Here is a 12,183-nt window from a genome sequence, read left to right on the forward strand (position 1 = left end):
GGATTTCTCCGAGTCCCGTCGGCTAAGCAATGTCGGTTGGTGGGGAAGGGCCTTCTCTGTGGCGGCACCAGCTCTCTGGAACCATCTACCTCCTGAGATCCATACTGCCCCCACCCTGCTGGCCTTCCAGAAAGCCTTAAAGACCTGGCAGGCAGGCCTGTTGTGAGCCGCTCCGTGTCTTCGGAGAGGGCGGCATAAAAATCTAATAAATTATAAATTATTATTAATAAACTATTACTAATTATTTATTATCTTCTGGATCCGGCTATAAAATATATGTATGATTTTATTAATTGGGTTTTTTTAATGGTCTTTTGAACTGTTTTTTGATGTTGATTTCTGTTATAAGCTGCCCAGAGTCCCTCGGGCAGGATATAAATTTAAAAAATAAGCCACAAGCTGACTCCATGTCATCGTTTTCTTTGCAACCTTTTGATAAAGCAAAATCAACCAGGAAGCTAGAGTCACTTAACAACCAAGTTAGTAACTTATCCACCGCAGCGATTCACTTTACAACGGTGGCCAGAAATGGTCACAACATGGTGCGAAACTCAACAAATGCTCGCTTAACAATGTAAATTTTAGGCTCCATTGTGTTCATGTGTCTGGAGGGCTGATAAATTCACGGACATGCGCGCTGGAGCTGCCTGTGGAACTAGCTTACAATGTTGGGATGGTTTCTCGCCAAAGTTCTAACCGGGCCAGAACTTGATTTATTTTATTTTATTCTATTTGATTTATTGATTTGATTTCTATGCCACCCTATTCCTCAGACTCAGGGCAGTTCACAACAAAGTAATACATAACAGATAGAAGTCTAAATTTAAAGCATACAGTTTTTCCCTGAATGCCATCACTCTACTAAACAAATAATGTCCTCAACACTGTCAAACGTTTTACTAAGTCTGAACTTCTATTTCTACTAGTTTTTTTCATCATTCCTATCATTGTTTTTCTCCCACTTAGGACTGTATGACTGTAACTTGTTGCTTGTATCCTAAGATTTTTATTAATATTGTTTCTTCATTGCTTATTTGTACCCTATGACAATCATTAAGTGTTGCACCTCATGATTCTTGACAAATGTATCTTTTTCTTTTATGTACACTGAGAGCATATGCACCAAGACAAATTCCTTGTGTGTCCAATCACACTTGGCCAAAAAAGAATTCTATTCTATTCTATTCTATTCTACTCTACTAAAACTCCAATTACCAGTCACTCATACTCAAGCAATCACACTAATTCATTTGTTGGCCGGGGCTAGGTGTTAATCTTAGAGGCCCAAAGCCTGTCGGCAGAGATGTCTCTTCAAACTCTTGCAGAAGGCGAGGAAGGTGAGGGCAGTATGAATTTCAGAGGGAGCTGGTGAAGAACCTAAGAAGAGCCATGCTGAATCAGGCCAAAGCCCATCAAGTCCAGCATTCTGTTTCACACAGTGGCCCACCAATTGTCCTTGGAGATCGTGAGCAAAAAGAGAAGGCAAGACCCTCCCTTTCCCCTGACCCCCAACAAATGGGACCCAAGGGAATCCTGCCTGCCTCAACCAACATAGAGGCGGCACATGGACATGTTTCAATAACCAATATGGATAAACCTGGCATCCATGAATCTGTCTAATCCTGCCTTGAAGCTATCAAAGCTGACAGCTGTCACGACCTCTTCTGGAAGTGGATTCCATAAACCAACAACCCTCTGGGTGAAGAAATATTTCCCTTTATTTGTCCTCACTTTCTTACCTATGAGCTTTAGGAAGTGCCCTCTTGTCCTAGTATTGCGTGATAGAGAAAATAATTTTTCTCTATCCACCTTTTCTATACACTGCGATCAAGTCTCCCCTTAAACGCCGTCTTTCAAGGCTGCAGAGACCAAGGCGTTGCAACCTGATTTCGTAAGGGAGGTGCTCCATTTCCTTCATCATTCTGGTTGCCCTTTTTTGCACCTTTTCCAGTTCCATCATATCCTTCTTCAGGTGCGGTGACCAGAACTGTACACAGGACTCCAAGTGTGGTCTCACCATCGATTTGTACAGAGGCAATACAACATTTGCTGACTTATTTTCGATTCCCTTCCTAAACATGCCAAGCATTGAAATTTGCTTTTTTTTACGGCTCTTGCACACTGGGTTGATGTCTTCATTCCAAAGGGCCGGGGCCACAACAGAGAAGGCTCTTCCCCTAGGTCCCGCGAGGCGACATTGTCTAGCTGACAGGACCTGGAGAAGGCAGTCTCTGTGAGACCTAACCTAAGCATGCTTTGCCCAGAAATTACACAAGTCCCAGAATCTTTGTGACGTTATTGACATCAAGCAGCGAGAGTTGCTCTCTCGCCGGCATCTTACCTCAATAAAAGTGTTCAGTGTGGCATTCGTTGGGTTGTGGGTTATCAGGAACCTCATGTTCTTGTAGCACACTTCCACAGGGGCAGGCCTGTTCATGCGCGCCATGGTGGGGACCAATCTGAGGTGGCCTCTTGAGAGAAAAACGAATTGCAAAACCAAAAACCAGAACCAAGGGCCAAGATTCTCTTCCCCTCTCAAATCAACACAAACGTTGTGCAAATAGGATAACGCTGGATTCTCTAAAAATCCTCGAATTTTTAAAAAAGGGACCCTGTGCTTGAGACTGAGTAATACTTTTTGTTTTCCTTTAAAAAAAAAAAATCCGTAGTGTGCAATTTTAAGTAGTCGTCCTTCACTTCTGCCCAGTTTCCCCTTCTTAGTTCTCCTCTCCTCCTCCTCTTCCTCCTCTTCACAAAGGCCTCTGCATTCAGCGAACGTGCTGGTGTTATCTCTCGGGCTTTCACGTTACCCCATCTGGATATGTGAAATATTTGGGGGCAGCGAGAGGAGCCCGGGGCAGCTCAGGATTGGGGAACTGCCGGTAGAAGCTTCCCGCGGACCTCAACAGCCATCCACGGGGTCTTTGAATGGTGAAGCCCAAGGAGCTCTAGGAGGCCAGGTTTGGGCAGGACGCTGTCCTCTTTCAACGGGAAGGATGCTGGGCGTGGCAGTGCTCAAAAGTGCACCCAGCCCCCTCCATAAATCCCCAGGCGATCAGCATGCAGGACGATCTGTAAAGAAGAAAAACGAAAACATTTTGGTTAGCACCAGAATTGCAGCAGTTTTTTTAATTAATTTTATTATTTTTTTAAATAATAACGAATACATACTACATAAAACACAGTGCACAGTGATGTGTGCTCCCACCACCCAACATCATTGCTACAGACGCCTCCACCAAAATGAGGGTGTGCCTTTTTTATATCATTTAAAATCAAGAACATTACAATATTTAGAAACATAGAAGACTGGTGGCAGAGAAAGACCTCCTGGTCCATCTAGTCTGCCCTTATACTATTTCCTGTATTTTATCTTAGGATGGATATATGTTTAAATTCAGGCATGTTTAAATTCAGTTCCTGTGGATTTACCAACCACGTCTGCTGGAAGTTTGTTCCCAGCATCTACTACTCTTTCAGTAAAATAATATTTTCTCATGTTGCTTTTGATCTTTCCCCCAACTAACTTCAGATTGTGTCCCCTTGTTCTTGTGTTCACTTTCCTATTAAAAACACTTCCCTCCTGAACCTTATTTAACCCTTTAACATATTTAAATGTTTCGATCATGCCTCCCCCTCCCTTCTGTCCTCCAGACTATACAGATTGAGTTCATGAAGTCTTTCCTGATACGTTTTATGCTGAAGACCTTCCACCATTTTTTTAGCCCGTCTTTGGACCCATTCAATTTTGTCAATATCTTTTTGTAGGTGAGGTCTCCAGAACTGAACACAGTATTCCAGATGTGGTGTCACCAGCCCTCTATACAACGGGATCACAATCTCCCTCTTCCTGCTTATTATACCTCTAGCTATGCAGCCAAGCATTCTACTCACTTTCCCTACTGCCTGACCGCACTGTTCACCCATTTTGAGCCCAAGTTTCTTTTTTCTTTTTAATTATTTTTTTAATAATAACAAATACACACTACATAAAACACAGTGCAGTGATGTGTGCTCCCACCACCCAACATCATTCCTAGAGACGCCTCCACCAAAATGAGGGTGCACCTTTTTTTGTATCCTTTTAAATCAAGAACATTACAACATGTACAAAATTATAGAGTGATTCCACTTTATTCTTTATACCTTGGTCTCGAATCCTACTAACCATATAATCTCTAACCCTGTCCCATAGTCCCATCAGTTCTTTCACTGTTATTTTCATTAATCCTATTCATCTTTATACCCATAATTTCAAACTGAATGTGTTCCACCATGTGCTGATACCAATTTTGTATTGTCTATTTTTGTTGCATCCTTCGATTACAGACAAAGTTTCCAGGTTGTTAATTGAAGCGGGATTTATGTGTCCAAAAAAGAAAATGAAGGGGAAAAAAAAGCAATAGCACTTAGACCAGTGGTTCTCCACCTTTCTAATTCCGTGACCCCTTAATACAGTTCCTCATATTGTGGTGGCCCCCAACCATAAGTCTACCCCAATTCTCAGGGCATTCTTTTCCTACAGCTAGTTAACGGGTCTTCACAGATGGAATGTGCAATTCAGCCACAGATTCAAGACTGTCAGATGTTGATGGTTAAGTGCTGGAAAATTGCTCTGCAAAGAACAGCTTGCCTCCAGAAGTTGTGAATGCTCCAAGTTTTTAAGATGTTGGATAACCATCTGTCGTAAGTAGTGTAGGGTTTCTTGCCTAAGCAGGGAGTTGGACTAGAAGACCTTCAAGGTCCCTTCCAAATCTTTCTTTCTTTCTCTTGTTCTTCTTCTTGTTCTTCTTCTTGTGGGAGGAATGCCCGCATGCTCTGTGGAGTTGAGCTAGAGTGACGGTTTCGCGTGCCATCCGAAAGGGGTTCTAGGCTATATTTTACATTTTGGTTCAGCCAGCCGCTATTTAGATTAGAATAATAGAATAACAGAGTTGGAAGAGACCTTGGAGGTCTTCTAGTCCAACCTCTTATTCACGCAGGAAACCCCACACCACTTCAAACAAATGCTGTTGTGAGCCGCTCCAAGTCTTTGGAGAGGGGCGGCATACAAATCTAATAAACAAACAAACAAACAAACAACAACAATAATAATAATGGTTATCCAACATCTTCTTTAAAACTTCCAGTGTTGGAGCACCCACAACTTCTGGAGGCAATTTTTTCCACTGATTAACTATCGGGAAATATCTCCTTAGTTCTAAATTTCTTCTCTCCTTGATTAGTTTCCATCCAATGCTTCTTGTCCTGCCTCCAGATGCTTTGGAGAATAGTTTGACTCCCTCTTTATTTATTTTATTTTATTTAAATTTATTTATATTTATTAGACTTCTATGCCGCCCAATTCCTTGGACTCAAAACAGCTTACAACAGTGAATAATGCAATACAAAAGATGCGGAAGTCAAATATAGATAATAAAAACAGTAAAACCCCATTATAAAACCCCATCGTTTTGTGGCAGCCTCTGAAATACTGAAGCACTGCTATCATGTCTCCCCTGGTCCTTCTTTTCATTAAACTAGACATACCCAGTTCCTGCAACCGTTCTTCATATGTTTTAGCCTCCAATCCCCTCACCATCTTTGTTGCTCTTCTCTGCACTCTTTCTAGAGTCTCAACATCCTTTTTGCAAGGTGGCAACCAGAACTGAATGCTGTATTCCAAGTGTGGCCTCACCAAGGCATTATAAAGTTATATTAACCCTTCACGTGATCTTGATTCTCTCCCCCTGTTTGTGCCAAGGGATGTCACCTTTTAGGGTTTCTATAAAGGGAAACATCACGTGGGCTATGTTCCTGGAAACATTTTTCTCCTGTACCATCCCAAATTAGCTGATGGGGGGGAGGGGAGAGAAACCCATTTTTTGTAAAACACTGCACAGACACAGGGACAATTGTCACACTGACGAAGAAGGAGTCAGCTCATTCCCCAAAACATCTGAAGGTAGAAAAAGAAGCAGCGATAGATGTAAACCTATAAAGGAGAGAGCCAACCGAGAAATAAAGAGAAATTTCCTGACAGTTGCAATAATTGATCAACGGTATGGCTTCCTTGCAGAAGTTGGGGGCGCAGTGGTTAGAGTGCAGTACTGCAAGCTGCTTCTGCTGACTGTATGTAGTTCACCAGTTCAAATATCACCAGGCTCAAGGTTGGCTCAGTCTTCTATCTTTCCCAGGTGGGTACAAAGAGGATCCAGATTGTTGGGGGCGATATGCTGACTCTGTAAACCGCTTAAAAAGGGCTGTAAAAGCACTGTGGAGATAAGTCTAAGTGCTAATGCTAAGAAGTTGTGGGTGCTCCATTCCTTAAGATTTTACAGAAGAGATTGGATAAAGAGATTAATGGCATTGGACCAGAATACCTCCGCAACCATCTTCTACTGCACGAATCCCAGCGGCCGATAAGGTCCCACAGAGTTGGCCTTCTCTGGGTCCCGTCGACCAAACAATGTCGTTTGGCGGGCCCCAGGGGAAGAGCCTTCTCTGTGGCGGCCCCGGCCCTCTGGAATCGACTCCTCCCGGAGATTAGAACGGCCCCCACCCTCCTTGTCTTTCGCAAGTTACTCAAGACCCACCTATATCGCCAGGCACGGGGGAATTAAGACATCTCCCCCAGGCTTTCTTATATTTTATGTTTGGTATGTATGGTTTTTAAATTGTTGGGGTTTTTAAATATAACTTTATTATGAGATTTGTTCCAGTATTATACTGTTTTTATTATTGTTGTGAGCCGCCCCGAGTCTTCGGAGAGGGGCGGCATACAAATCTAATAAATTGAATTGAATTGAATAAACACCTGCTGTCTGAAATGGTTCCCTACTTGAGTAGAGCAAGGAGTTGGACTAGGAGACCTCCAAGGTTCCTTTTATCCTGTCCTTGCTGTTCCCCCACATCTCCTTGGGGGCGAGAAAAGCCAATTTCAACAGGTTTCTCAAACGTGCAAGCAAGATTTCTGCCTTTAGGCGAGACAAAAATGTAACTGGCGTCTCTTAAAATTCTGTATGGCCTTGCCAAGATCGGTGATTAGGAAAAATAAACATGGCATGGGAACTTGAGATGATATGAAAGCTTTGCTAACGGAGCCTGGACGTGTACGTATGAACCTCTTCCTGTACTAGCCCTCTGCAACCTGTTGGAGATACTCTGAGGAGTTAAATTTTCACAATTCACGACCAACGCTAGTGGGCACCAGACTAAAAGATTGGAGCTTATTAGGATTGAATTGCTTAACCCTCTCTTAAGGCAAGGATGTGGAATAGAACAGAATACAGGGTGCGTTCCAAAAGTAATTTTTTTAAAAAAGTAATTTATTGAACAGATTTGCACAAACACTTAAAATTCTTTAAAGTACTGTCCTTGGGCCTGTACACATTTTTCCCAGTGACTCTGCCATTACCGGTACGCGCCCTGGAAGGCGTCTTTTGGGATCTCTCGCAAGGTTTTCATCACGGCTGATTGGATCTCTTCTATGGACGAAAAATGCGCCTTGCCACAACACGCTACAAGTCCGCAGGTTCCTGGCCAAACAGTAGGTGCCAACGCTGCCCCACCCCCCTATAGTCTTGACGTCGCCCCAGCAGACTTTTTTTTGTTCCCAGCCATGAAAGGAACCCTTTTTTCATCCATAGAAGAGATCCAATCAGCCGTGATGAAGACCTTGTGAGAGGTCCCCGCAGATGCCTTCCACGGCGCATACCGGTCATGGCAGAGTCGGTGGAAAAAATGTGTAGAGGCCCAAGGACAGTACTTTGAAGAATTTTAAGTGTTTGTGCAAATCTGTTCAATAAATTACTTAAAAAAAAAACTGCATTACTTTTGGAATGCACCCTGTATATGGAGTTTAGAGTTGAACTGTGGTGTTTTGGGCGATTTCGGGGTTTGTTTACTTGCAGTGCAGTGATGAGGTTACCTAGTTGGATAATGAAATGTCTGAAGGCAAACACGCAAGCATGGCAGGTTGGGAATTCTGGGAGTTGAAGTCCACGGGTCTTGCCAAGGTTGGAAATTGATGCCTAAGAACTGTCTCCACTTTTAGAAAGTGTAATTCTTGTTTGACGGATAAATTAAAAAATAAAATAAAATGTGGTCGTTAAATTGAGGACAACTTGTATCTTATGATTCTTGACAAATGTATCTTTTCTTTTATGTACACTGAGAGCATATGCACCGAAGACAAACTCCTTGTGTCTCCGATCACGCTTGGCCAATAAAGAATTCTATTCTTTAGATTCTAAAGAATAGAATATTCTTAAAGAATATTCAATAAAGAATTCTATACATTTTTCAGTATGTGCCTAACCAGCAAGGAGACCTTACAAAGGTAGCGGACAAATCTCACTCTGCAGATACAAAGACATCTCCACCGCTACTGATAAAACTCTTGAGCACATGATTTAATCCGGTATTATAAGTCCCTCCTCACCTGTTCTGAACACAAGGCTGGCCGGACGGGACCTGAGCACGAACTCTGTAATACGCTTAACAGCGTCCTAAGGAAGGATCATTGCGGGAATTCAAGGATTTATTAACGCTACTTTGAACTTTTGGTTGTTTGGCCTAAACTTGGTGGAACCACGAATTTAGCTGAAACCAACCTTCCTTCCTTCTCCCTCTGTTCCTTCTCTCTCCCCTTTCCTTCCTTCCCTCTTCTTCTATTCCTTTTCTGTCTCCTGTCATGTCTCCTTCCTTCCCTCTCTATTCCTTGTCTCTCTCCTTCCTTCCTTCCTCAATCTCCCTTTTTCCCCTCTCCTCTCCTTCCTTCCCTCCTACTGTTCCTTCTCTCATTCCTTCCTTTCTTCTTTCCTCCCCTCTGTTCCTTCTATCTCCTCTCATGTCTCCCTCCTTCCCTCTCTATTCCTTCTCTCTCCCCTTCCTTCCTTCCTTCCTCAATCTCCCTCTCTTCCCTCTCTGTATTCCTTCTCTCTTCCCTTCCTCTCATGTCTCCTTTCTTCCCTCTATCCCTTCTTTCTCTCTCTCTCTCCTTCCTCAATCTCCCTTTCCTCCCTCTCCCTCTATTCCTTCTCTCTCATGTCTCCTTCCCTCTCACCTTCCTTTCTTCCTTCCTTCCTCAATCTCCCTTTTCTCCCTCTCCCTCTATTCCTTCTCTCTCATGTCTCCTTCCTTCCTTCTCACTGTTCCTTCTCTCTCTCCTTCCTTTCTTCCTTCCCTCTCTCTACTCCTTCTCTCTCCTTTCATGCCTCCTTCCTTCCCTCCCCCTTCCTCTATTTCTTCCCTCTCTCTCACATCTCCTTTCTTCCTTCTCTACCTCTCCCTGTTCGAAGTTACAACGGCACTGACAAAAGAAAGTTATGACCATTTTTCACCCTTTTGACCGCTGCAGCATCCCCATGGTTATGTAATCAAAATTCGGATGCTCAACAAATGACTCACATTTATGACGGTTGTGGCATCCATGGGGGTCATGGTCATTAGCGACATTCGGACAAGCGAAGTCAACCAGTGTGTGTGTGTGTAAAGCTCCAGATTCAATTAACAACTGTGTACTAATTTAACAACTACAGTGATTTACCTAACGGATGAAGCAAAAATGTTCTAAAATGGGGGCAAAAATATCTTAACCAATTTCTCGTTTAGTGACATAAAGCCTGTGATCATAAATTGAGGACCATTTGTACTTCTAAGCACAGTTGTAGGATTTTAGTTTTGGACACAAACTTTCCCACCCTATACATTTCCTCACAAGTACTCACAACAGTTCACTTAGTGACCGCTCGAAGTTACAATGGCACTGGAAAAAAGGGATTTGCCACCATTTTTGCACACTTATGACCGCTGCAACAAGCCCCCTGGTCATGTGACCTACATTGGGATGCGCGACAAATGGCTCATGTTTATGACGGTTGCAATGTGATTCCTCTTTTGCGACCGTCTCACAAGCAAATCCAACAGGGAATCCAGATTCACTTAACAACCAAGCGACCAGCTTAACAATTGTAGTGACTCATTTAACCCAGGTGTCGAGAAAAGTTGCAAAACAGGGGCTAAGCTCGCTTAACCAATTGCTCACTCAGCAACCTAAACTCTGGCCTCAACTGCGGTCATAAATTGAGGACTTCCCATAACGAGAACGGCTAATTTTTGAGCGAGCTGATCAACAAATTCAACAACTGCAGTGAATCACTTAAGAGGGTCGTGAAAAATCATCACATGGGGGAAGGAACCGATTTCTCATTTAGCAACCTAAATTCTGTGCTCAACTGGGGTCATAAATCAAGGACTTCCCGTAACGAGAACGGCTAATTTTTGAGCGAGCTGATCAACAAATTCAACAACTGCAGTGAATCACTTAAGAGGGTCGTGAAAAATCATCACATGGGGGAAGGAACCGATTTCTCATTTAGCAACCTAAATTCTGTGCTCAACTGGGGTCATAAATCAAGGACTTCCCGTAACGAGAACGACTAATTTTTGAGCGAGCTGATCAACTTTCAAAGACCCAGAAAGACTCCAGAGAGAAATTTCATCTCCGAGAGGTTGAGAAAATCCCTCTAAAGTGGTTGTGCTATTTTGGGCACAATATTCTCACTTGGCAAATCAGGTAGGAGATTAAGAGCTAAGAGATTGAATAACAAGACCCAGAAATGTTCAAGCAACAGGAGGGGGAAAAAAAAAATCCACGCCTTACCTGAATTTGTCCAGACCTTCCCACGCGACAGATCTAAATCCACACAATACCATCCAGTTTTTTTAAAAAATAAAAACCAAAAACCTAGCCGGAACGGGTTGCAAATTCCCCGGGGTTTCCGAAGAACGCAAGTGTTATGGACAGACTACTCTAAAACTTCTGAGGTCACCTTCCCTCTTCCTGCCAAGCTGGTTTGGTCATTTCCTCGGAGGACGCTGCTCCCTCCTTCTGGTTTTTACCTTCCTTTTAATACCGGAGAGAATGCTCTTCTCCGTTGGCAGGAGTAAACCTGCCCTTGCGTGACAGGAGGGCCGGCAAGAATATGCCTGCGTGTGCAAACTCCTAAGAACTTTCGACACTTTTTAAGAAGGAAGCAAGCCGGAGGCAAACACGAGAGTTGGGTTGATCCCTCCTCCAGAAAGGATGGGTGTGCCGGGCATCGTCAGAGAACAATTTCCTCTCTTTTTTTTCCCACCCTGAAAGTGTGACTGTCCGTGGACCAGAAAGTTAACAAAATTACAAAGAGGCTTCGGTCAACCCACGTGAGAAGCTGGCTGACTGGAGGCACAGCATAGGACCGTGATGGCGAACTTATGTCACCTGTGTCATGCGGAGCCATTTCTGTGGACACAGGAGGCTTTGCCTTATGTCAACTCCAGTTTGCATGTGTGAGTTGGCCAGCTGACTTTTTTGGCCTTGGGGAAGGCCGTTTTCGCCCTGAACCCTCTGGAGGATGAAAAACGACCCAACGGGCAAACCCGAAATACGTTTTTCTGAACTTCTGGTTTGCCCCTTGAGCTTTTCCCCCCCATTCTGGAGGTATCAGGGAAGCCTCCCGAAGCCTCTGGAATGTGAAAAACAGTCCAACGGGCAAACCTGAATTGAGTCCCAAACTTCTGGTTTGCCTGTTGGGCCATTTTTTGCACTCTGGAGGCTTCACCGAAGTCTCTGGAATGTAAAAAACAGCCCAACAGGGGCGCATGAGTGGAGATGAAGGCATGTGCAGTGCGGCACATGTGGGAAGGTTGTGTGCTGGCACGTTCATGCACTAGTGTGCCCACGCACTCCCATTTTTGGCATGCAAGAAGAAAAAGGTTCACCATCACCGGCATAAGACAACGCTATGGAGTTTCTGATGAGGCGGTCAAAAAAGACAGAGGAATATTTTAGTTTCGTACAAATAATTGCCTATACAGGTGGTTCTTGACTTACAACCATCGGTTTAGTGACTGTTTGTAGTTACAACGCACTGAAAAAAAGGGGCTTATGACCGCTTTTCACAGTTACCACTGTGGCTCGATCATTCCCGTGGTTCACCGGATCAAAATTTGGACACTTGGTAGATTAAGATAATAACTTACATAGCCTCAATTTTTTGATTTAGATTAACTTTGTGGTCACTTTGAATGTGTACCAATCGGCATTCATTGCAATGGGTTTTCACTGTGTATGGGTCTTTTTAAAAAATGACATAGTAATATATATATTAACTATTTCTATAAGTCTACGGAGATTCCATACCCATCATCCCCACCATC

The 12,183-nt window shown here is 43.4% G+C and overlaps 1 protein-coding gene across 4 annotated transcripts in view; it reads right to left on the bottom strand.

Moving 5' to 3' along the window:
- Positions 1 to 12,183, bottom strand: part of PTP4A3 (protein tyrosine phosphatase 4A3) — a 124,595-nt gene that overhangs the window by 20,055 nt on the left and 92,357 nt on the right. For 3 of the 4 annotated variants that reach the window (XM_070748367.1, XM_070748368.1, XM_070748371.1), the window contains one exon: positions 2,342 to 3,072. In XM_070748367.1, the coding sequence (XP_070604468.1) occupies positions 2,342 to 2,446 (105 nt within the window). In that variant the 5' untranslated portion in view covers positions 2,447 to 3,072. Of the gene's footprint in view, positions 1 to 2,341; positions 3,073 to 10,645; positions 10,948 to 12,183 lie in introns of those variants that run through there. The other variant, XM_070748369.1, reaches the window with a different exon arrangement.

The sequence above is a fragment of the Erythrolamprus reginae genome, chromosome 3 (genome assembly GCF_031021105.1).
Source record: "Erythrolamprus reginae isolate rEryReg1 chromosome 3, rEryReg1.hap1, whole genome shotgun sequence".
Lineage (NCBI taxonomy): Eukaryota > Metazoa > Chordata > Lepidosauria > Squamata > Dipsadidae > Erythrolamprus > Erythrolamprus reginae.